At 43.1% G+C, this 22,507-nt stretch overlaps 1 protein-coding gene across 1 annotated transcript in view; it reads right to left on the bottom strand.

The window, feature by feature from the left end:
• The window catches only part of kcnd3 (potassium voltage-gated channel, Shal-related subfamily, member 3), a 258,318-nt gene that overhangs the window by 38,025 nt on the left and 197,786 nt on the right, over positions 1-22,507 (bottom strand). Inside the window, exon 3 of the mRNA XM_041857094.2 lies at positions 433-601. Within this exon, the coding sequence (XP_041713028.1) occupies positions 433-601 (169 nt within the window). The remainder of the gene's footprint in view (positions 1-432; positions 602-22,507) is intronic.

Raw genomic sequence — 22,507 nt, 5'->3', positions numbered from 1 at the left:
TCCTCAGTTTATCTCCACTCTGCTGCGCCTGGATTGGATGGCTCATACACTATGGCAAAAGGCATTAAAATGTCTGGGTTAATGGAGAATGACACTGTTTCATGACATAACCAACGGCTCTTCCCTCTGAATGCGCTTTTACACAGGGTTATTGCTCTCCTGGGGAAACGACACCAGGGTCGCATTCAGTGAGCAACAAGTAGTGGATGTGTCACTTGATTACTGTTTATATCATGTGAATAACTGTGCTTGTGTGTGTGTGTGTGTGTGATATTCATACGTTATCTAGAGAATGCCTTTCCATGGGGACCTGAGCCCTGCGCCTTCCCCATTTATCTGCTCTCCTCTGGGGGAGAGTGGGCTGGGATGGCCCCCTGGACAGGAGGTTTCCCTCCAGTCCAACCCTCTGAGGTAGTAACAAACTGTGTTTACCTGCATCTTCTGCGCCCGTCGCTTGTCAGCTCTCTGGTTCTGGTGGTAGATGCGGCTGAAGTTGGACACGATGACTGGGACAGGCAGGGCAATGACCAACACCCCGCTCAGAGAACAGATAGAACCAAAGATCTTCCCCGCAATCGTCTTAGGAACCATGTCTCCATATCTGCAAGGAGAAAGAGTAAAGAGACAGAGAAGGAAGTAGAGAAGGGAGTAGAGAGAGAGAGAGAAGGGAGTAGAGAGAGAGAAGGGAGTAGAGAGAAGGAAGTAGAGAAGAGAGAGAAGGGAGTAGAGAAGAGAGAGAAGGGAGTAGCGAGAGAGAGAAGGGAGTAGAGATTGAGAGAGAGAAGGGAGTAGAGAGAGGGAGAAGGGAGTAGAGAGAGAGAAGGGAGTAGAGAGAGAGAGAAGGGAGTAGAGAGAGAGAGAATGGAGTAGAGAGAGGGCGAAGGGAGTAGAGAGAGAGAGAAGGGAGTAGAGAGAGAGAGAGAAGGGAGTAGAGAGAGAGAGAGAGAGAGAGAAGGGAGTAGAGAGAAGGAAGTAGAGAAGAGAGAGAAGGAAGTAGAGAGAGAGAGAGAAGGGAGTAGAGAGAAGGAAGTAGAGAAGGGAGTAGAGAAGAGAGAGAAGGGAGTAGAGAGAAGGGAGTAGAGAAGAGAGAGTAGAGAAGAGAGAAGGGAGTAGAGAAGAGAGAGAGAAGGGAGTAGAGAGATAGAGAAGGGAGTAGAGAGAGAGAGAAGGGAGTAGAGAGAAGGAAGTAGAGAAGAGAGAGAAGGGAGTAGAGAGAAGGAAGTAGAGAAGGGAGTAGAGAAGAGAGAGAAGGGAGTAGAGAGAGAGAAGGGAGTAGAGAAGAGAGTAGAGAAGAGAGAAGGGAGTAGAGAAGAGAGAGAGAAGGGAGTAGAGAAGAGAGAGAGAAGGGAGTAGAGAAGGGAGTAGAGAAGAGAGAGAAGGGAGTAGAGAAGGGAGTAGAGAAGAGAGAGAGAAGGGAGTAGAGAAGAGAGAGAGAAGGGAGTAGAGAAGAGAGAGAGAAGGAAGTAGAGAAGAGAGAGAAGGGAGTAGAGAAGAGAGAAGGGCGTAGAGAAGGGAGTAGAGAAGAGAGAGAAGGGAGTAGAGAAGAGAGAGAAGGGAGTAGAGAAGGGAGTAGAGAAGAGAGAGAAGGGAGTAGAGAAGAGAGAGAGAAGGGAGTAGAGAAGAGAGAGAGAAGTGAGTAGAGAAGAGAGAGAGAAGGAGGTAGAGAAGAGAGAGAAGGGAGTAGAGAAGAGAGAGAAGGGAGTAGAGAAGAGAGAGAAGGGAGTAGAGAGTGAGAGAAGGGAGTAGAGAAGAGAGAGAAGGGAGTAGAGAGTGAGAGAAGGGAGTAGAGAAGAGAGAGAAGGGAGTAGAGAGTGAGAGAAGGGAGTAGAGAGAAGTGAGTAGAGAGAGAGAGAAGGGAGTAGAGATTGAGAGAGAGAAGGGAGTAGAGATTGAGAGAGAGAAGGGAGTAGAGAGAGAGAGAAGGGAGTAGAGAGAGAGAGAGAAGGGAGTAGAGAGGGCGAAGGGAGTAGAGAGAGAGAGAAGGGAGTAGAGAGAAGGAAGTAGAGAAGAGAGAGAAGGGAGTAGAGAGAGAGAGAGAAGGGAGTAGAGAAGAGAGAGAGAGAAGGGAGTAGAGAGAGAGAGAAGGGAGTAGAGAAGGGAGTAGAGAAGAGAGAGAAGGGAGTAGAGAGAGAGAAGGGAGTAGAGAGAGAGAAGGGAGTAGAGAAGAGAGAGAAGGGAGTAGAGAAGAGAGAGAGAAGGGAGTAGAGAAGAGAGAGAGAAGGGAGTAGAGAAGAGAGAGAGAAGGGAGTAGAGAAGAGAGAGAGAAGGGAGTAGAGAGAGAGAGAGAAGGGAGTAGAGAGAGAGAGAGAGAGAAGGGAGTAGAGATTGAGAGAGAGAAGGGAGTAGAGAGAGGGAGAAGGGAGTAGAGAGAGGGAGAAGGGAGTAGAGAAAGAGAAGGGAGTAGAGAAGAGAGAGAGAAGGGAGTAGAGAAGAGAGAGAGAAGGAAGTAGAGAGAGAGAGAGAGAAAGAGGTTAGTTCAGATGGAGTTAATTCACACAGAACAGACCGAAACTCATTCACACTTCTCTCAATAAGGAACATTCACACAGTGTTCTGAGTTGCACTAGATACTGTAGATGGAACATCAGCCCTTCCACACAGCTCTCTCAGAAGAGACCTTAACCTCCTCAGTCAGTCTGCCTCCATTTGATCCTCTAAGAGTGCTTTCATTAGGTGACAGGAGACAACATCAACCTTTGGGAGCACAGACCAGAAAGGACAGGGGAGCAGAGGGTAGATGGGAGCGGAGGGGAGAGAGGAATGGAGAGGAGCGGAGGGGAGGGGAGTGGAGGGGAGAGGAGCGGACCGGAGGGGAAGAGGGGAGCGGATGGAAAAAGAGCGGAGGAGAGCAGAGGGGAGGAGCGGAGGAGTGAGGAGTGGAAGAGAGCATACAGGAGCGGAGACAAGGGAGCCCAGGACATTTTCTAAAAAGTAATTTAGCCCATCCAATCTGGAATATTCAGAAGTTAAAAAGCAATCTCAGCCGTGTTTCAAATGCAAACACAATTACGCTAGACATAATAGATCTGTCCCTTCCCCAGAGGAAGCCACTGTGTCGGAATAAAAAGACCAATAAAAATAATAAAACTAATTTTAAATGACTAAGGACAGCGATAAAACTCCCATCTGTGGAAAAAGAAACAACTAAACTTTATTTCTAAATGTGCTTATTTGGTATTCCTGAGTACAAAGTGTTGGTAATTTGCTCTTATTGGCTTCTGGTGCCAGAGGTATTGGTACCGAGACCCGGCTTGACTACAAATGGACTCAGAGTCACAAACATCATATAGCAGTGCCAGGCTTTACATATATTTGACGTCTCAGTACAGAAATAATTGCACATTAAAATATTATACAAAATGCAGCATTCTATACAGAAATGTTATCTGAGGCATAATGAGATGTATTAAACGTGTAATCCATAGCAACAATAATTGCTTTCTCCTAAAGCTGGGCCATAAAATAGCCAGCTTAGGAGCAGCGATACACAACTAATCCTATTTATTCATCACATTAATTAGGCTTGATAGAATGGAAAACGTTGACATGCACCCCGCTCACAGCTAATTTACGTCCTATCAAGGGGTGGAGTTACGGTAGCAAATATCCTATGTATGGCTACACTTGGAGACACTGCGTATTTTTTAGGTTTGTTTGTTAGTGCGTATTATTTCTGTTTTCACAGCACCATGCAGCCTAAGGCCAGAAGAGACAGGACTCGGCTTCTTTCAACTCTAAATCCCAAATTTCCCTAACTATCCAGCCGAAGATGATTAAACAACAACAGCAACAACAACAACAAATGTGAAAATGTACATTTTCAAGGCTTAACTTCTGTAAACATAACTCACCCAAAGGCCAAACAAATTCCACAATGTGTTGTTACTTTAGAAGTAGAGAATAATTATTTTAAAAAATTGTGTGGATTCTTCGTGGGTATAGGATCATAATGTACAGATATAGGATATGTGCTGTAGCATGGGGAGCCTCAGACAGACAAAATGGTGGCAGAGAGAGATCAAAGTAGGCACCCAGTTATAGAGCTACTCCCCACCCATCCATCTCCCTCTCCCTGATGGGATGCATTGTGCTGTTTAGAGCCATCAGGGAACTCACACACTGAATTCATCAGAGATAAGTAAGGAGAGAGGTTGCTCCTCAAACTACCTCTAATGGCTTTCCACTCCGAGTAATAACACACACACACACACACACAGGCACACATGAACACACACGCACGCATGCACACATGCATGCACACACACACAAACACACACACATCTTTGAAAGACAAAATGAGAGCAATTTAATGGAAGTGCCATAGAGTTGAGTACTTCTGTAGTAATTTCCCCTGCCTTCCTCAACAGCGGCAGGACCACACAAAGCTTCACAGATTTACTTTTTGAATGATTGGATTCCAGTTGAGAAAAGAAAGTGTTCCGTTTATTCCATTCATTCAAACCAATCTCTTCACTGTCACCAATGGACTGACAGCCTGAACAATTTGGAAAATTATTCGGTAAGGATCCGTAATAAACAATTTATAAGGCATTTACAAACAGTTTGCTAACCATTTATTAATCGTTCCTCCCACAGTTGTAAACGTTAGTAAAGCTTGTTATTCACACATGTATATATATTTCCTTAAACATCCTGTGTTGTGTGCTTATTGTTTTACCAGTGATATGTTCTAGGCTATTTTGAGACCTTAAAGACCATCAGGTACTGCAGGAATGTCTACCAATGGCATGCCCATCTTTTTGTGAGAAATTACACTGGTCACCAAAACATTTATGAAGTGTTTATAAAGCATAAATAGCGCTCACTTTAGATTAGGGACTGCAAAAAGACTTAACTGATGATTAGTAAATGGTTTATACATGTGGGAGTAATGATTAATAAATGGTGAACACACACTTTATAAATACCTTACAAATGGTTTATTACAGACCCCTTAAAATAAAGTGACCCATTCTTCACACAGCTTTAACCTAGTATAGGTTCCAAATGTTTCCCCTACCGCTGGCATATTCCTATGGGCTAGACAGAATAACATAGGAGCTGTCAATCAACACCTATGGCACATTGTTATCCCTGTGGGAGATTCACAACAAACACGTTCAAGTCCTTCTGTTCTGGATCCTCCACTGTCAACACTATTTCATATACACCAAGGCACAAACCTCATATACATTATATAAACAAAAGTATGTGGAAACCCCTTCAAATTAGTGGATTTGGCTATTTCAGCAACACCCGTTGCTGACAGGTGTATAAAATCGAGCACACTGCCATGCAATCTCCATAGACAAACATTGACAGTAGAATGGCCTTACTGAAGAGCTCAGAGACTTTCAATGTGGCACCGTCATAGGATGCCACCTTTCCAATAAGTCAGTTTGTAAAGTTTCTGCCCTGCTAGAGCTGCCCCGGTCAACTGTAAGCGCTGTTATTGTGAAGTGGAAACTTCTAGGAGCAACAACGGCTCAGCCGCGACGTGGTAGGCCACATAAGCTCACAGAACGGGACCGCTGAGTGCGGAAGCGCATAGCGCGTAAAAATCGTCTGTCCTCGGTTGCAACACTCACTACCTAGTTCCAAACTGCCTCTGGAAGCAACGTCAGCACAAGAACTGTTCGTCGGGAGCTTCATGAAATGGGTTTCCATGGCCAAACAGCGGCACACAAGCCTAAAATCACCACGTGCAATGCCAAGCGTCGGCTGGAATGGTGTAAAGCTCGCCACCATTGGATTGGTGTGGAAGAACTTGACTGGCCTGCACAGAGCCCTGACCTCAAACCCATCGAACACCTTTGGGATAATTTGGAATGCCGACTGCGAGCCAGGTCTAATCGCCCAACATCAGTGCCCGACCTCACTAATGCTCTTGGCTGAATGGAAGCAAGTTCCCGCAGCAATGTTCCAACATTTAGCGGAAAGCCTTCCCAGAAGAGTGGAGGCTGTTATAGCAGCAAAAGGGGGGGACCAACTCCATCTTAATGCCCATGATTTTGGAATGAGATGTTTGACGAGGAGATGTCCACATACTGTTGGTCATGTAGTGTATCATATTCAAGCTCAGACAATATTGTCTCTAAAGTCATTGCTATGATGGTAGATGTGAAGGAGAGTTTTCATTCACACCAGGCCAAGGAGCAGCTTGTTAGTGGAGAGGTTTCATTCACACCAGGCCAAGGAGCAGCTTGTTAGTGGAGGTGTGGGCCTCTTAACCAAGTGTGATGATCGTTAAAGTTTAGACACACAGCGAGGTCAGGAGTCACTGCTCTGCTGTATCATAAACACACATATCGACAGATTCCTCATAAAAGTATTCATGCTTTTATACTACAAGTATTAGTTGAAGTTACACATACAAACACATACCTGTACAACTGTTGGCTGAAGACATAACCAGAGAGAGATCCAAGCTACAGATACAAGAAGATGACCTTGTCCACTCGTTATATTATAGGACAGTACTGTAAGAGTCAAACTGGGTCCTAGGCTAGCAGTCACAACCCTAGAGACAGTTTCCCCTAGCTAACTGAGCAGTAATGGGTTTAAGCAGCCAGTCACAACCCTGGAGACAGACAGTTTCCCCTAGCTAACTTAGCAGTAATGGGTTTAAGCAGCCATGATTTGATAGCATCTCATAATGAAATCAACCACTTCTGTCACAGTCTGCTGGAGATGACAACTCACACACTTACACACCAACAAACACACTCACGCATAAACACACACGTTCCCATTCCATTCACTTAGGAGATGGAGGGGGATATTCACACATTAGTCACACAGTTTAGGAAACGCAAACAAAATATGTTGTCCGTTCAGCCAAAGGAAAATCAACCAAACCAAGAGTGCTGTTCCGTTCAATGAGGGAAAAAAAAGGAGAGTGGAAAGCTTCCGTTAAACACTAAAATGCCGGGCCTTGAAGGACCCCACTTTAAGCCAATCTTCTAACAGGCTAATAAATACATTTGATATATGCTATCGGAAAAATAATACTTTGTTTGTGTTTATGAAGGTAACATTAGAATACAACAACAACAACAAAATTCAAAGAACTTACATATGTAGGATCTTAATTTCAGCCCGTTTGCTACAGCAGGAAAATAATCCTGCAGTAATGAATGGACATTTTTGTAGGGGTTGATACATTTTTCATAAGGTAAAATCAAGTCTGAAATGTCAAAGTGGAAATTACAAACTTCAGAAGCCTTTTTAAACCTCAAATAATTTTACATTTCCTGAATTGTTACTGTAGGCTATATGTAAAAACAAAAAACACCACAATTCAAGCGTTAAATCCATTATATAATTTTTGTTTTGGCAGGTCTTAAGAAACATTATGCAAATAGGAAAATGTATTTCAGAAGAACAGAATAGCATATTTTAAGTTTTATTTTGTTACTAGTCTTTGCTTAGTAGCTATATGATGCAGTGTGCTCACGTGTGGAGTGCATTGAACAGCGGTTATTCTTGGAAAGGAACATTTCTAAGGGAATTCTATAATATTCTATGACATTCATACTTTGAAATTGAATTCCCTGCAGATCTAAGGGCCGGAACATGCCACCTACTTAAATGAGGTAATACAGATATCATCTAAGAAGCCTATCTCCCGTAAATGATTCACATCCCCTTTCAACAGATAAGTCCATTTCAGAGAATGAACAGATAATCATACTCATCTGAAAATCTTTTGTAATGGGATCACATCAAACCCAGCTACAAGCCTAATACTATAGAGGAAAGACAAATCTCCCCCTAATAGCCACTCCAAAGGGCCAAGCTGACCTTGTGTTTGTGTGATATTATCTCTGGGACATCACCAGACATCATGGAGAGAGACGAGGGCTGATATCAGAGATAGTACAGAGAGTGTGTGTGTGTGTGTGTGTGTGTGTGTGTGTGTGTGTGTGGTAATAAGTGGTATTAGGGTATCATTTCTCTCCAACCCACCAGGAAAACAGCTAGCGATTGTCAGTTTCCCCACTAGTCTAAGCGAGGGAGGGAGAAAGGAATGGAGAGAGGTAGTGAGGAATGGAGAGGTGGAGAGAAGAGCAAGGGATATAGAAATGAAAAGAGGGCTGGGGGAGAGAGGAATAGAGAGGTGGAAGAAGGAATAGAGAGATAGAGAGAGAGCCCGAAAAAAAACCCATTACATTTTCATGAGTCAGTCATGTCACGTTTCACATACATGTCACATGGGAAAAACAGACATGTGAGTCAAATCAAATCAAATGTTATTTGTCATATGCGCCGAATACAGTGAAATGCCTACTTACAAGCCCTTAACCAACAATGAAGTTTTCAGAAAGAATACCAAAAAAATACCCCCAAAAATAAAAAATAAAATAATAAGAAATAAAAATAAGAAATAATTAAAGAGCAGCAGTAAAATAAAGTGGTGATCCTAACTGACCTAAGACAGGGAATTTTTACTAGGATTAAATGTCAGAAATTGTGAAAAATGTATTTGGCTAAGGTGTATGTAAACTTTTTGCAATGCAAATAGTCTGGGTAGCCATTTGATTAGATGTTTAGGAGTCTTATGGCTTGGGGGTAGAAGCTGTTTAGAAGCCTATTGGACCTAGACTTGGCACTCTGGTACCGCTTGCCGTGTGGTAGCAGAGAGAACAGTCTATGACTAGGGTGGCTGGACTCTTTGACAATTTTGAGGGCCTTCCTCTGACACCGCCTGGTATAGAGGTCCTGGATGGCAGGAAGCTTGGCCCCAGCGATGTACTGGGCCGTACGCACTACCCTCTGTAGTGCCTTGCGGTCGGAGGCCGAGCAGTTGCCATACAAGGCAGTGATGCAACCAGTCAGGATGCTCTCGATGGTGCAGCTGTAGAACCTTTTGAGGATCTGAGGACCCATGCCAAATATTTTCAGTCTCCTGAGGGGGAATAGGCTTTGTCGTGCCCTCTTCACGACTGTCTTGGTGTGTTTGGACCACAATAGTTTGTTGGTGATGTGGAGACCAAGGAACTTGAAGCTCTCAACCTGCTCCCCTACAGCCCCGTCGATGAGAATGGGGGCGTGCTCTGTCACTTATTTTTCCTGTAGTCCACAATCATCTCCTTTGTCTTGATCACGTTGAGGGAGAGGTTGTTGTCCTGGCACCACACGGCCAGGTTTCTGACCTCCTCCCTATAGGCTGTCTGGTCGTTGTCGGTGATCAGGCCTACCACTGTTGTGTCATCAGCAAACTTAATGATGGTGTTGGAGTTATGCCTGGCCATGCAGTCATGAGTGAACAGGGAGTAGAGGAGGGGGACTAAGCACGCACCCCTGAGGGGCCTCCGTGTTGAGGATCAGCGTGGGGGATGCGTTCTTACCTACCCTTACCACCTGGGGGCGGCCCATCAGGAAGTCCAGGATCCAGTTGCAGAGGGAGGTGTTTAGTCCCAGGGTCCTTAGCTTACTGATGAGCTTTGAGGGCACTATGGTGTTGAACGCTGAGCTGTAGTCAATGAGTAGCATTCTCACATAGGTGTTCCTTTTGTCCAGGTGGAAAAGGGCAGTGTGGAGTGCAATAGAGATGGCATCATCTGTCGATCTGTTGGGGCGGTATACAAATTGGAGTGGGTCTAGGGTTTCTGGGATAATGGTGTTGATGTGAGCCATGACCAGCCTTTCAAAGCACTTCATGGCTACAGACGTGAGTGTTACGGGTCGGTAGTCATTTAGGCAGGTTACCTTAGTGTTCTTGGGTACAGGGACTATGGTGGTCTACTTGAAACATGTTGGTATTACAGACTCAGACAGGGAGAGGTTGAAAATGTCAGTGACGACACTTGCCAGTTGGTCAGCGCATGCTCGGAGTACACGTCCTGGTAATCCGTCTGGTCCTGCGGCATTGTTAATGTTGACCTATTTAAAGGTATTACTCACATCGGCTACGGAGAGCGTGATCACACAGTCATCCGGAACAGCTGATGCTCTCATGCATGTTTCAGTGTTACTTGCCTCGAAGCGAGCATATAAGTAATTTAGCTCGTCGGGTAGGCTCGTGTCACTGGGCAGCTCACGGCTGTGCTTCCCTTTGTAGTCTGTAACAGTTTGCAAGACCTGCCACATCCGACGAGCGTCGGAGCTGGTGTAGTACGATTCGATCTTAGTCCTGTATTGACACTTTGCCTGTTTGATGGTTCGTCGGAGGACATAGCGGGATTCCTTATAAGCTTCCGGGTTAGAGTCCCACTCCTTGAAAGCGGCAGCTCTACCCTTTAGTTCAATGCGGATGTTGCCTGTAATCCATGGCTTCTGCTTGGGTATGTACGTACAGTCACTGTGGGGACGACGTCATCGATGCAATTATTGATGAAGCCAGTGAATGATGTGGTGTACTCCTCAATGCCATCGGAAGAATCCCGGAACATATTCCAGGCTGTGCTAGAAAAACAGTCCTGTAGCTTAGCATCTGCTTCATCTGACCACTTTTTTATTGACAGAGTCACTGGCGCTTCCTGCTTTAGTTTTTGCTTGTAAGCAGGAATCAGGAGGATATAATTATGGTCAGATTTGCCATATGGAGGGCGAGGGAGAGCTTTGTACACATCTCTGTGTGTGGAGTAAAGGTGGTCTAGAGTTTTTTTCCCTCTGGTTGCACATTTAACATGCTGGTAGAAATTAGGTAGAACGGATTTAAGTTTCCCTGCATTAAAGTCCCCGGCCACTAGGAGCGCCGCCTCTGGATGAGCATTTTCCTGTTTGCTTATGGCTGTATACAGTTCATTGAGTGCGGTCTTAGTGCCAGCATCAGTTTGTGGTGGTAAATAGACAGCTACGAAGAATATAGATGAAAACTCTCTTGGTAGATAGTGTGGTCTACAGCTTATCATGAGATACACTACCTCAGGCGAGCAAAACCTCGAGACCTCCTTAGATATCGTGCACCAGCTGTTGTTTACAAATATACATAGACCGCCACTCCTTGTCTTACCAGAGGCTGCTGTTCTATCCTGCCGATACAGTGTATAACCTGCCAGTTGTATGTTATTCATGTCGTCGTTCAGCCACGACTCGTAAGATATTACTGTTTTTAATGTCCTGTTGGTAGGATATACGTGCTTGTAGTTCGTCCAATTTATTATCAAGCGATTGTACGTTGGCCAATAGTATTGATGGCAAAGGCAGATTAGCCGCTCGTCGCCAGCTCCTTACCAGGCACCCCGATCTCCTTCCGCGATATTTCCTTTTCTTTCTACTGCGAATGACGGGGATGAGGGCCCTGTCGGGTGTCTGGAGCAAATCCCTCTCGTCCGACTCATTACAGAATTTTTTTTCTTCCAGTTCAAGGTGAGTAATCGCTGTTCTGATGACCAGAAGCTCTTTTCGGTCATAAGAGACGGTAGCAACAACATTATGTACAAAATAAGTTACAAACAATGCAAAAAAACTAACAAAATAGCACGGTTGGTTAAGAGTCCATAAAAAGGCAGCCATCCCCTCCGGCGCAACACACGTGTGAAGTTTCACTTTCATTTTTCACGACTCAGACACATGTCGTTTCCCAACATTTCACATGTGATATATGTTTCACATGTGTGCTTTTGTAACTGTCAAGATTGGAATCCGAGTCTCCCACAGGAGAAGCCAACATCACATCTTGACCATTCAACCAAGAGGGGCAACACTAATTTTGAAGTTGCAGGCTTCGTGACCATGAGGAACCATGTCCGCTACACTTTCCATGTGCATTTTCACTTTTTAATGTCAACTAGGACTGTCAAATTATTCAAAAATGTAATCGAGTTTATCGCAGGATTAGTTATGATTAATGACAAATTCATAATTTAACATTACAAGAATATTGCCGTTTTGATTTTGTCCAAGGTAACGGTTAGAAAATCAGTTAAATTGATAAACAATTATTATTTTTTACCTCAAAGTCAACTTGTTTTGACATTGCATGTTTGTTTTTAGCAGTAAAAAAAAAAAGTTAACTTGAATGAACTGATTAACTCTGACAATGCTAATTCTAACATTTTAATGGGGATAAATAAGGAGACATGGAGCGCTAGTTCTTTTCACTGGGCTTATTCCGACGGTCACCAACCAATGTATGAAGAAGAGAGGTGTGCGCCTGCAGCAGTAACTCTCCAAATGGATGGCTCAGAAATAACAAATCATTAATTTGAACACACTTGAATTATTATACTTAGGTAGGCTAAGTTACCTTACATGTACTGTAGCTCAATTGGTAGAGCATGGCGCTTGTAACGCCAGGGTAGTGGGTTCGATCCCCGGGACCACCCATACGTAAAAATGTATGCACACATGACTGTAAGTCGCTTTGGATAAAAGCGTCTGCTAAATGGCATATTATATTATACATGTGAAACAGCAAATTTGACTTTCACATGTGACTGATTTGCAATTCCACATGTAAACGTGAGTTTCACATGAGAACGTTTTTCACATGTGAAACTGCATATCCGATCTTCACTTGAGGTGAAAACAGGTTTTTCTTCTCATATGTGAAAAGTTGGTGTTAACATGTGAACTTAATACATGTGAAAACATGGTTTCACATGTGAAGTTTAAGCTCAATATGTGAAACTGCAAATTTGACATGTTTCTTTTTTGGTAAGGGTTGTGTAGTTTCCCTCCTACCCCACACTTCCCTCAACAACACCCTTCTGTTAGGACCACAATCCCCTGCTGCTGCTGCGGCTGGTGACCTCACAGGGCTATGTCATGGCTGTGTGTGTGTATACAGTGGGGAGAACAAGTATTTGATACACTGCCGATATTGCAGGTTTTCCTACTTACAAAGTATGTAGAGGTCTGTAATTTTTATCATAGGTACACTTCAACCGTGAGAGACGGAATCTAAAACAAACATCCAAAAAATCACATTGTATGATTTATAAGTAATTAATTTGCATTTTATTGCATGACATAAGTATTTGATCACCTACCAACCAGTAAGAATTCCGGCTCTCACAGACCTGTTAGTTTTTCTTTAAGAAGCCCTCCTGTTCTCCACTCATTACCTGTATTAACTGCACCTGTTTGAACTCGTTACCTGTATAAAAGACACCTGTCCACACACTCAATCAAACAGACTCCAACTTCTCCACAATGGCCAAGACCAGAGAGCTGAGTAAGGACATCAGGGATAAAATTGTAGACCTGCACAAGGCTGGGATGGGCTACAGGACAATAGGCAAGCAGCTTGGTGAGAAGGCAACAACTGTTGGCGCAATGATTAGAAAATGGAAGAAGTTCAAGATGACGGTCAATCACCCTCGGTCTGGGGCTCCATGCAAGATCTCACCTCGTGGGGCATCAATGATCATGAGGAAGGTGAGGGATCAGCCCAGAACTAAACGGCAGGACCTGGTCATTGACCTGAAGAGAGCTGGGACCACAGTCTCAAAGTAAACCATTAGTAACACACTACGCCGTCATGGATTAAAATCCTGCAGCGCACGCAAGGTCCCCCTGCTCAAGCCAGCGCATGTCCAGGCCCGTCTGAAGTTTGCGAATGACCATCTGGATGATCCAGAGGAGGAATGGGAGAAGGTCATGTGGTCTGATGAGACAAAAATAGAGCTTTTTGGTCTAAACTCCACTCGCCGTGTTTGGAGGAGGAAGAAGGATGAGTACAACTCCAAGAACACCATCCCAACCGTGAAGCATGGAGGTGGAAACATCATTCTTTGGGGATGCTTTTCTGCAAAGGGGACAGGACGACTGCACCGTATTGAGGGGCTGATGGATGGGGCCATGTATCGCGAGATCTTGGCCAACAACCTCCTTCCCTCAGTAAGAGCATTGAAGATGGGTCGTGGCTGGGTCTTCCAGCATGACAACGACCCAAAACACACAGCCAGGGCAACTAAGGAGTGGCTCCGTAAGAAGCATCTCAAGGTCCTGGAGTGGCCTAGCCAGTCTCCAGACCTGAACCCAATAGAACATCTTTGGAGGGAGCTGAAAGTCCGTATTGCCCAGCGACAGCCCCGAAACCTGAAGGATCTGGAGAAGGTCTGTATGGAGGAGTGGGCCAAAATCCCTGCTGCAGTGTGTGCAAACCTGGTCAAGACCTACAGGAAACGTATGATCTCTGTAATTGCAAACAAAGGTTTCTGAACCAAATATTAAGTTCTGCTTTTCTGATGTATCAAATACTTATGTCATGCAATAAAATGCAAATGAATTACTTAAAAATCATACAATGTGATTATCTGGATTTTTTGATTTAGATTCCATCTCTCACAGTTGAAGTGGACCTATAATAAATATTACAGACCTCTACATGCTTTGTAAGTAGGAAAACCTGCAAAATCGGCAGTGTATCAAATCCTTGTTCTCCCCACTGTATGTGCGTGCACGCATGTGTGTGTGTAAGAGCAGAGTGGTAAGAACAGAAACAAATCCCAGACTTCCCACCAGTAACAAGGTCAAGGGAAAAACACACAGAGGGAAAAATTGCAGGTGACACCTCCAGTTCATTTAATCCAGTATGCTGGCTGGCTGTTTTTGTGAGGAGAGACTGGGAAACGAGGAGAGACAACAACAATACAGAAAGGAAGGGGTACTGTGGCCACAGCCCAGTAGCTCAGGGGGGGCTGTCACTTTCAGGGGGAAGTATCATCAGTCATGGTTTCCTGCTGAAAGGAGAGTCAGCGTAGTAGAGAGAGGAGCAGGAACTATTCAGAACCACAGAGAGCTCCTATACAACTATGGCAGACAGGGCACTCACATAAACACACTCTTTAAGAATGGTTTGACATTTCAGTCAGTCAGTCAGTCAGTCAGTCAGTCAATCAGTCAGTCAGTTAATCAGTCAGTCAGTCAGTGACTCCAGTGACAAGTGTCATTTCGCTCTCCCGAGGAAAACCTAATGAATTACAATCGTCTCCACAAATGTCACTGCGTTCATCTGCCATAGGGGAACCATAAAAATGATAGATAGATAGATAGATAGAGACTTTTAATGGTCTTTATTGAGACATTCTACCATATAGTACACTAATTTAACCCTCCACCCAAACTTCTGTACACAAAAAACGGAGAGACTGAGAAACAGAAACATGGATGCTGTTTATACCAACTCTGTGATACTGAGGGCCTGATTTAAGCTGTAATCTGTAACTGTGAGCAGTAAAACAGCAGACAGCTGTTGAGATGCTGTAATCTGTGACTGTGAGCAGTAAAACAGCAGACAGCTGTTGAGATGCTGTAATCTGTAACTGTGAGCAGTAAAACAGCAGACAGCTGTTGAGATGCTGTAATCTGTAACTGTGAGCAGTAAAACAGCAGGGGACTGTTGAGATAAGATCTTATACCACCCCTTGTCTCTGCCCTGCTGTCAACACAACCCCTGGTTTAACAACACGCCTTCAACATCTTCACTGTGGATTAAAATGTCTTTAACATGGCTAGGTTCTGTATTAGATCCATGATAAAGCGCTCATCGCCCCTCCATGCAACACTTGAGAGCTGAAATGATGACTGATTATTACATTTACATTTAAGTCATTTAGCAGACGCTCTTATCCAGAGCGACTTACAGTTAGTGAATACATATATATATTTTTTCATACTGGCCCCCCGTGGGAAACGAACCCACAACCCTGACGTTGCAAACGCCATGCTCTATCAACTGAGCTACATCCCTGCCGGCCATTCCCTCCCCTACCCTGGACGACGCTGGGCCAATTGTGCGCCGCCCATGAGTCTCCCGGTCGCGGCCGGCTGCGACAGAGCCTGGATTCGAACCAGGATCTCTAGTGGCACAGCTAGCTCTAGTGCCTTAGACCACTGCGCCACTCAGGAGACATGATCTAGGTCTGCTGGGAAGGGATTGGCTGAGACTTGGCTTGGGGCAACTCATCACTGGATCAGTAGGGTCCCATGGGATAAGTCAAGCCGTGAACAAAATGAACCCACACTGTTAGATATCAATGGCTTTTTTTTTTTTTTTAGATGGACAACATTGGGCATCTTCATCAGGACAGAACCAGGAAGAAGCTCCTCCTGTTTCAGGGTACTGGCCAGTGGAGGCTCCTCAGAGGAGGAAGGGGAGGACCATCCTCCTCAGCGAATTTCATAAAAATAAAAATAGTGAAACATAAAAAAAGTTATATTTTTAGATAAAACTATACTAAATATATTGTCACCAAATAACTTATTTAAAACATACTGTTTTGCAATGAAGGTCTACAGTAGCCTCAACAGCACCCTCTAGGGTAGCACCAAGGTGTAGCCGGAGGACAGCTATTTTCCATCCTCTGGGTACATTGACTTCAATACAAAACCTAGAAGTCTCATGGTTCTCACCCCCTTCCATAGACTTATACAGTAATTATGGTGACTTCTGGAGGACGTCCTCAAACCTATCAGAGCTCTTGCAGTATGAACTAACATCTTATCCATCCAATCAAAGGATCAGAGAATTAATCTAGTACTGAAAGCATAAGCTACAGCTAAGCTCGCACTGCAGTGCATAAAATGTGGTGAGTGGTTTACTCAAGAGAGAGAAAGACAATAGTTGAACAGTTCTAAACAAATTATGTTCCTCAAAAATTAAGGAGAAGCAGCAGATAAAGTGAGAGAGAGAGAAAGAGACATATTTCATTGTATTTTTTCTTCTTCTTAGTTTACCTTTCACTTACTTAGCTAATGCAGCTACAATTTAGTCTGCTCAACAACCTGACATAAACAGAGAGGAATTATATTTATGTTAGTTATCTGGCTATGGCTATCCAACACTGCAACTCTTCCAAGTCAAGGTAAGCTTTCGGTTTTATTAATTTATTGCCACATGGCCCGCTGGTGTAACTGCTAAACTTCTTACTGTACAGTGTACTGTGTGATTGTACACATGGATTGGATTGAGGGTTTACGAACGCATTAGTTCTAGTTTGTTGACTATAACCTGAAGTCCAAAAGCAAAGGGAAAAGGTGAGAGGAGGAGAGCGCGTAGATGCGAGAATAAATTATACAATAGGCAAAATGATGATGCTGTTTTATGTAGCTGCTATGAATGTGATCTGTGTGTGCGGGTGATCAGGGGTATATTCATTCCGCCAATTCTGTTGCAAAATGTTTCTTAAACGGAAGCAAACTGAAGGAAATGGGGAGAGACCTACCTGAATTTGTCCAATATAAATTATTGTTTGGATTAATGATTACACCCCAGATCAGCTAGATGTAGGCAATGTGTCACTGTCTGTCACCTTGATTACTCCAATTTGTCTCTCACACTTTCATTTGTAAGCTAGATTGTATCAACCTCATGATATAGGGCAAATTTGACTATCATGTAGTAGAATATACCTATTGATGTCACATTGAGCTGGGTGAATGGAATATGAATTACAGTCATCCATTATACTGTAGTAGAAATGAGACCATGCTCATTAAAACAAATATTGTCCTCCCTAATCTTGAATGGCACAAACCGCTACTGGTACTGCCTGTAGACTTTCCATTTGAACTCTGGGTATTACACCAGGAAGGTGATGTAATGAAACCATGGGAACAGCAACATTCTAGCTAAAGCAGTGATTGACTTGGGCAGGAGATCACTGAAATTCCTGCACCTAAAAATAAACAGTACCGGCACTCAAAATGAGTACTGACAGCTATTTCAGTCAAAGTCAAGCACTGAGCTAAAGGGAAAGTTGTAGCTAGTCCATATGACAACTGTAACTGGATGGGCATAAATATGAACATGAAGATTGATGTTGTGGAAGGAACATTGCTCCACAGCCAGAGGGCATGGGGACAAACAACAGGCCATTTAGAGTACAACAAGGTTAAACACAGTCATTACCAAACACCCTGACTGGGGTGAGTCATTACCAAACAACCTTGCTGGGGTGCTGAGGTTTGGCACTGAGTCTACACCAAGCAAGTTACAAAATGGTGTTTGGATGTTTTTGGCTGCCAGGGTACCTGTTGGCTTATTTTTACCTCATGCCTCTCACCTGAATACTGTGACGTTTCTTTTGTAGTAGTGCTTGTAGGTTTTAGTTATTTGGTTTAGTACCTTGTTTTCAGTACCTTGTTGGTTTCAGTGCCTTGTTGGTGTCAGTGCCTTGTTGGTGTCAGTGCCTTGTTGGTTTCAGTACCTTGTTGGTGTCAGTACCTTGTTGGTTTCAGTACCTTGTTGGTGTCAGTACCTTGTTGGTTTCAGTACCTTGTTGGTGTCAGTACCTTGTTGGTTTCAGTACATTGTTAGTTTCAGTATCTTGTTGGTTTCAGTATCCTGTTGTAGCAGGGCTTATACTGTAGTTTCTGCGAAAATCTTTTCTTGTGAAGTAGAATGCCCACGTTCACGATAAAACTAGTTTGAGATGGAAATTACCTTAATCGATACATGCCCTCTGACTTTCTCTCTGGGGTTGTTGGTTGTAATGGGATACCTGCACAACATCATAAAACAATTTCTGGGTTATACAGGTTCACGGCATTCTGCTTCCGGCGAACTACTTCCTGTTTTTAGCCGTTGGTCATATATTAGCAATGCTATAAGTATCGTGTATATACTGTATATATATTTAAGATATTTTTTGTATATAATAGTAGTATAAGTAGTATAGTATAATAGTGTTGTGTGTTTCGTTAGTTAGCTAGCTAGCTAGTTAGTTTCTTCAAATGTATTTTCGAATTCAACTGTTAACGTTAGCCAACGAAGGCAACCGGCACTAACGGTAACGTTAGCTAGCGTCGTTAGCTGTTGGAGAATAAAATCACCATGAAGAGGATCAAGACGTGTCCCATGAAGAAAGATAGGGTCAAGTTTCAGAGAAGAGAGGTCAGTTCCTCAGAACATTGCTGTGTGTCGCTGTGCAGCTCCTCTGCCAAATTCTCCAGTCTGTCATTCCACTCTTTCCCTGCTGATGATGAGCTACGAAAGAAGTGGGTGATTAATATCCGACGAGACAACTTCACCATCGGCAAAATCTCCAAGGTCTGTGGCAGGCATTTTCTTCCTGAAGACATAGTGGAGCCTACTCCGGGAGGGCTATGTCGTCTGAGGAAGGGCCCTTTTGTGGGGAAAACTCATTCTGATTGTCTGAGCCTGGCTCCCCAGTGGGTGGGCCTATGCCCTCCCAGGCCCACCCATGGCTGCGCCCCTGCTCAGTCATGTGAAATCCATAGATTAGGGCCTTATGAATTTATTTAAATTGGCTTATTTCCTTATATGAACTGTAACTCAGTAAATTCATTGAAATTGTTGCATGTTGCGTTTATATTTTTGTTCAGTATAGTTAAAACATTGTGTTAATTAATATCAATAATACTTTTAAAAAAAATGTAATGTATGTTAAAATACAATGTTAAATTAAAGCGATTGAACAGTACATTGGTGATTTGTATTTTTTTTGCTGCCAATTACAAAATGGCTGTGCAGGCCCTATAAAAAGGAACAACTATTATGTGATAATAATGTACATCAATTACATCGAACTAATCAATTACTTATATATATTCAGTGAACTCCATAAGTATTTTTGTTGTTGTTGTTGTATTCCAGCACTTTGGAGTTGAAATTATACAATGACTATGGGGGTTAAATTGCAGACTGTCAGCTTTCATTTGAGGGTATTTCCATCCATATCGGATGAACCATTTAGAAATTACAGCACGTTTTGTACATAGTCCCCCCATTTTAGGGAACCAAATGTATTTGGACAGATTAATATTATGTACAATAAAGTAGTCAAAAGTGTAGTATTTTGGTCCCATATTCCTAGAACTCAATGCGTACATCAAATTTGTTAGATACATTTGCAGTTTGTTTTGCTTGTGTTTCAGATTATGTTGTGTCCAATAGAAATTAATGGTAAATGATGAATTTTGTCACTTTTTTTTGTAAATAAGAATAGAATATGTTTCTAAACACTTTCACATGAATGTGGAAGCTACCATGATTACGGATAGTCTTGAATAATGATACAGATGGGTCAAACATCACACCCCCAAGACATGCTAACTTCTCACCATTACTAATAACAGAGGAGGTTAGCATTTACATTCTAGTCATTTAGCAGACGCTCTTATCCAGAGCGACTTACAGTTAGTGAGTGCATATATTTTCATACTGGCCCCCCGTGGGAAACGAACCCACAACCCCTGGCGTTGCAAGCGCCATGCTCTACCAACTGAGCTACAGGGGACCTGTCTTGGGGGTGTGATGTTTGACCCGTCTGTATCCTTCTCACTCATCATTATTCACGACTCATTTAGGATTATCATTTCAAATCCAAAATACTGGAATACAGGGCCAAAAATACAAAACAAATTGTCACTGTCCAAATACTTTTGGAGTTCACAGTGTATATGTTGCCTGGGGTTACAGAGACAGGCATTGCAGCCAGTGGATGAGCTATTCCTCTTTCTCACACATCTCGCTCTGGGGTTACAGAGACCTGAGCCAGCGGTTTCACATCCCTCTACAGATCATCATCACTTGGGCCAGCTTTCTCTACACCCTGCCCGGAGCAGTTACTATCTGGATGTCACAAGAGGAAGTGAAGACCAACCTGCCGGAGGAATTTAAACGCTACCCAGACAGACAGGTCATTGTTGACTGCACCGAGCTCAGGTGTCAGACACCACCCTGTCTTTTGCTGCAAAGTGAGATGTTCTCCATCTACAAATCCCACTGCACAATGAAAGCCCCCAGGGAAGGTCTACCGTCCTCCATTCCTGTCAAAAAAGAGCCAAATGCCTACAGCAGAAGTTAATCTGACACAAGAGATCGCTCGGCTTAGGATCCATGTGGAAAGAGTCATTCGAAGGGTGAAATCGAACAAGTTGTTTGACACCAATATCTCCCTAGCCTTTGCAGGAAGCATTAACCGGCTCTTCACTGGCATGCCTGCTCTGCAACTACCAGTGTACAGCTCTTGTGAAAAAATGGGCCAAGGAGGTGTGAGACGCAAACCCATCATGTACGTCTCTCCACTTGCGCTCTCCAAACTCCCGCTAGTGGAGAATGCTATCTTGTTGAAATGTTTGCTGGATCACCAAGAGCTGTAAATAGATCTACACTCTGAGCACGTCAACCTGCCTTGCCTTCTGCTGATTTAATATCCTTATGACTGCTACAACCTATTTTACACTGACGTTGACAGTCTTTTTTATCCTTGATATCCCAGTTGTGAATTAATATGCTGGTTTAGGTTTTTTCTTAATCAGTTCATTTAATATTATATCACCTAATTGTTGTTTGAATTGGTTCTTCAGTTATCACCTAGTTGTTTTTTCTTAATTGGTTCTTCATTTAGTATTTCACCTAATTGCAGTTCACTATTTTTCATTAGTAATCGGTTCCTTATCATCTTGTCACATGATATTCAATTGAATGGTAATCAATAATCTGTTCCTTGTCATTTCGTCACCTGTTGTTCTTCATTTGTTTGTTCACTACTTCATTGGTGGGCACAACTGTCTTATTTTTTTATGTGTGTTGACAACTCTTGACCTAATCCCTACATCATACAAGCCTACAAGCGATGTCACGACAAGTGCCCTCATTATGCGATGAAGACGAAAAATACAATATTTGTCTAAAATATGCTTTCCCTGAAAAGATCTTGTGTTTCTTCAATAGTTTCTGTCATTCATTTGAACCTAATGCTGCTCGTCTAACTTTAGAATCTACCATGTAATTGCCCCACATTTCCAACATTTAAATTTTATACTAACATCTGAACTTAAACTGGTTGCAAAACTTTAACAATCCTGTCCTAGCTTTCTCCCGTTATTTTTCATTGTCCTGTTGCAACATGCCCTCACACTGACTTCTCCTCTCAGCTTGTCTGTGTTATACACTGATAAACAATAACAAGTCAGAATTGGTACACATAAGGCTTACCCTGAAGTAGCTAGCTTGGTAGATAATCAGCAGTAGATTGCAACTTAACATTAGCTACAGTGGGGAAAAAAAGTATTTAGTCAGCCACCAATTGTGCAAGTTCTCCCACTTAAAAAGATGAGAGAGGCCTGTAATTTTCATCATAGGTACACGTCAACTATGACAGACAAATTGAGGAAAAAAAATCCAGAAAATCAAATTGTAGGATTTTTTATGAATTTATTTGCAAATTATGGTGGAAAATAAGTATTTGGTCACCTACAAACCAGCAAGATTTCTGGCTCTCACAGACCTGTAACTTCTTCTTTAAGAGGCTCCTCTGTCCTCCACTCGTTACCTGTATTAATGGCACCTGTTTGAACTTGTTATCAGTATAAAAGACACCTGTCCACAACCTCAAACAGTCACACTCCAAACTCCACTATGGCCAAGACCAAAGAGCTGTCAAAGGACACCAGAAACAAAATTGTAGACCTGCACCAGGCTGGGAAGACTGAATCTGCACTAGGTAAGCAGCTTGGTTTGAAGAAATCAACTGTGGGAGCAATTATTAGGAAATGGAAGACATACAAGACCACTGATAATCTCCCTCAATCTGGGGCTACACGCAAGATCTCACCCCGTGGGGTCAAAATGATCACAAGAACGGTG

Source organism: Coregonus clupeaformis, chromosome 30 (assembly GCF_020615455.1).
Source record: "Coregonus clupeaformis isolate EN_2021a chromosome 30, ASM2061545v1, whole genome shotgun sequence".
Taxonomy (NCBI): Eukaryota; Metazoa; Chordata; class Actinopteri; order Salmoniformes; family Salmonidae; genus Coregonus; species Coregonus clupeaformis.
This window is presented reverse-complemented; position numbering and strand designations above follow the sequence as displayed.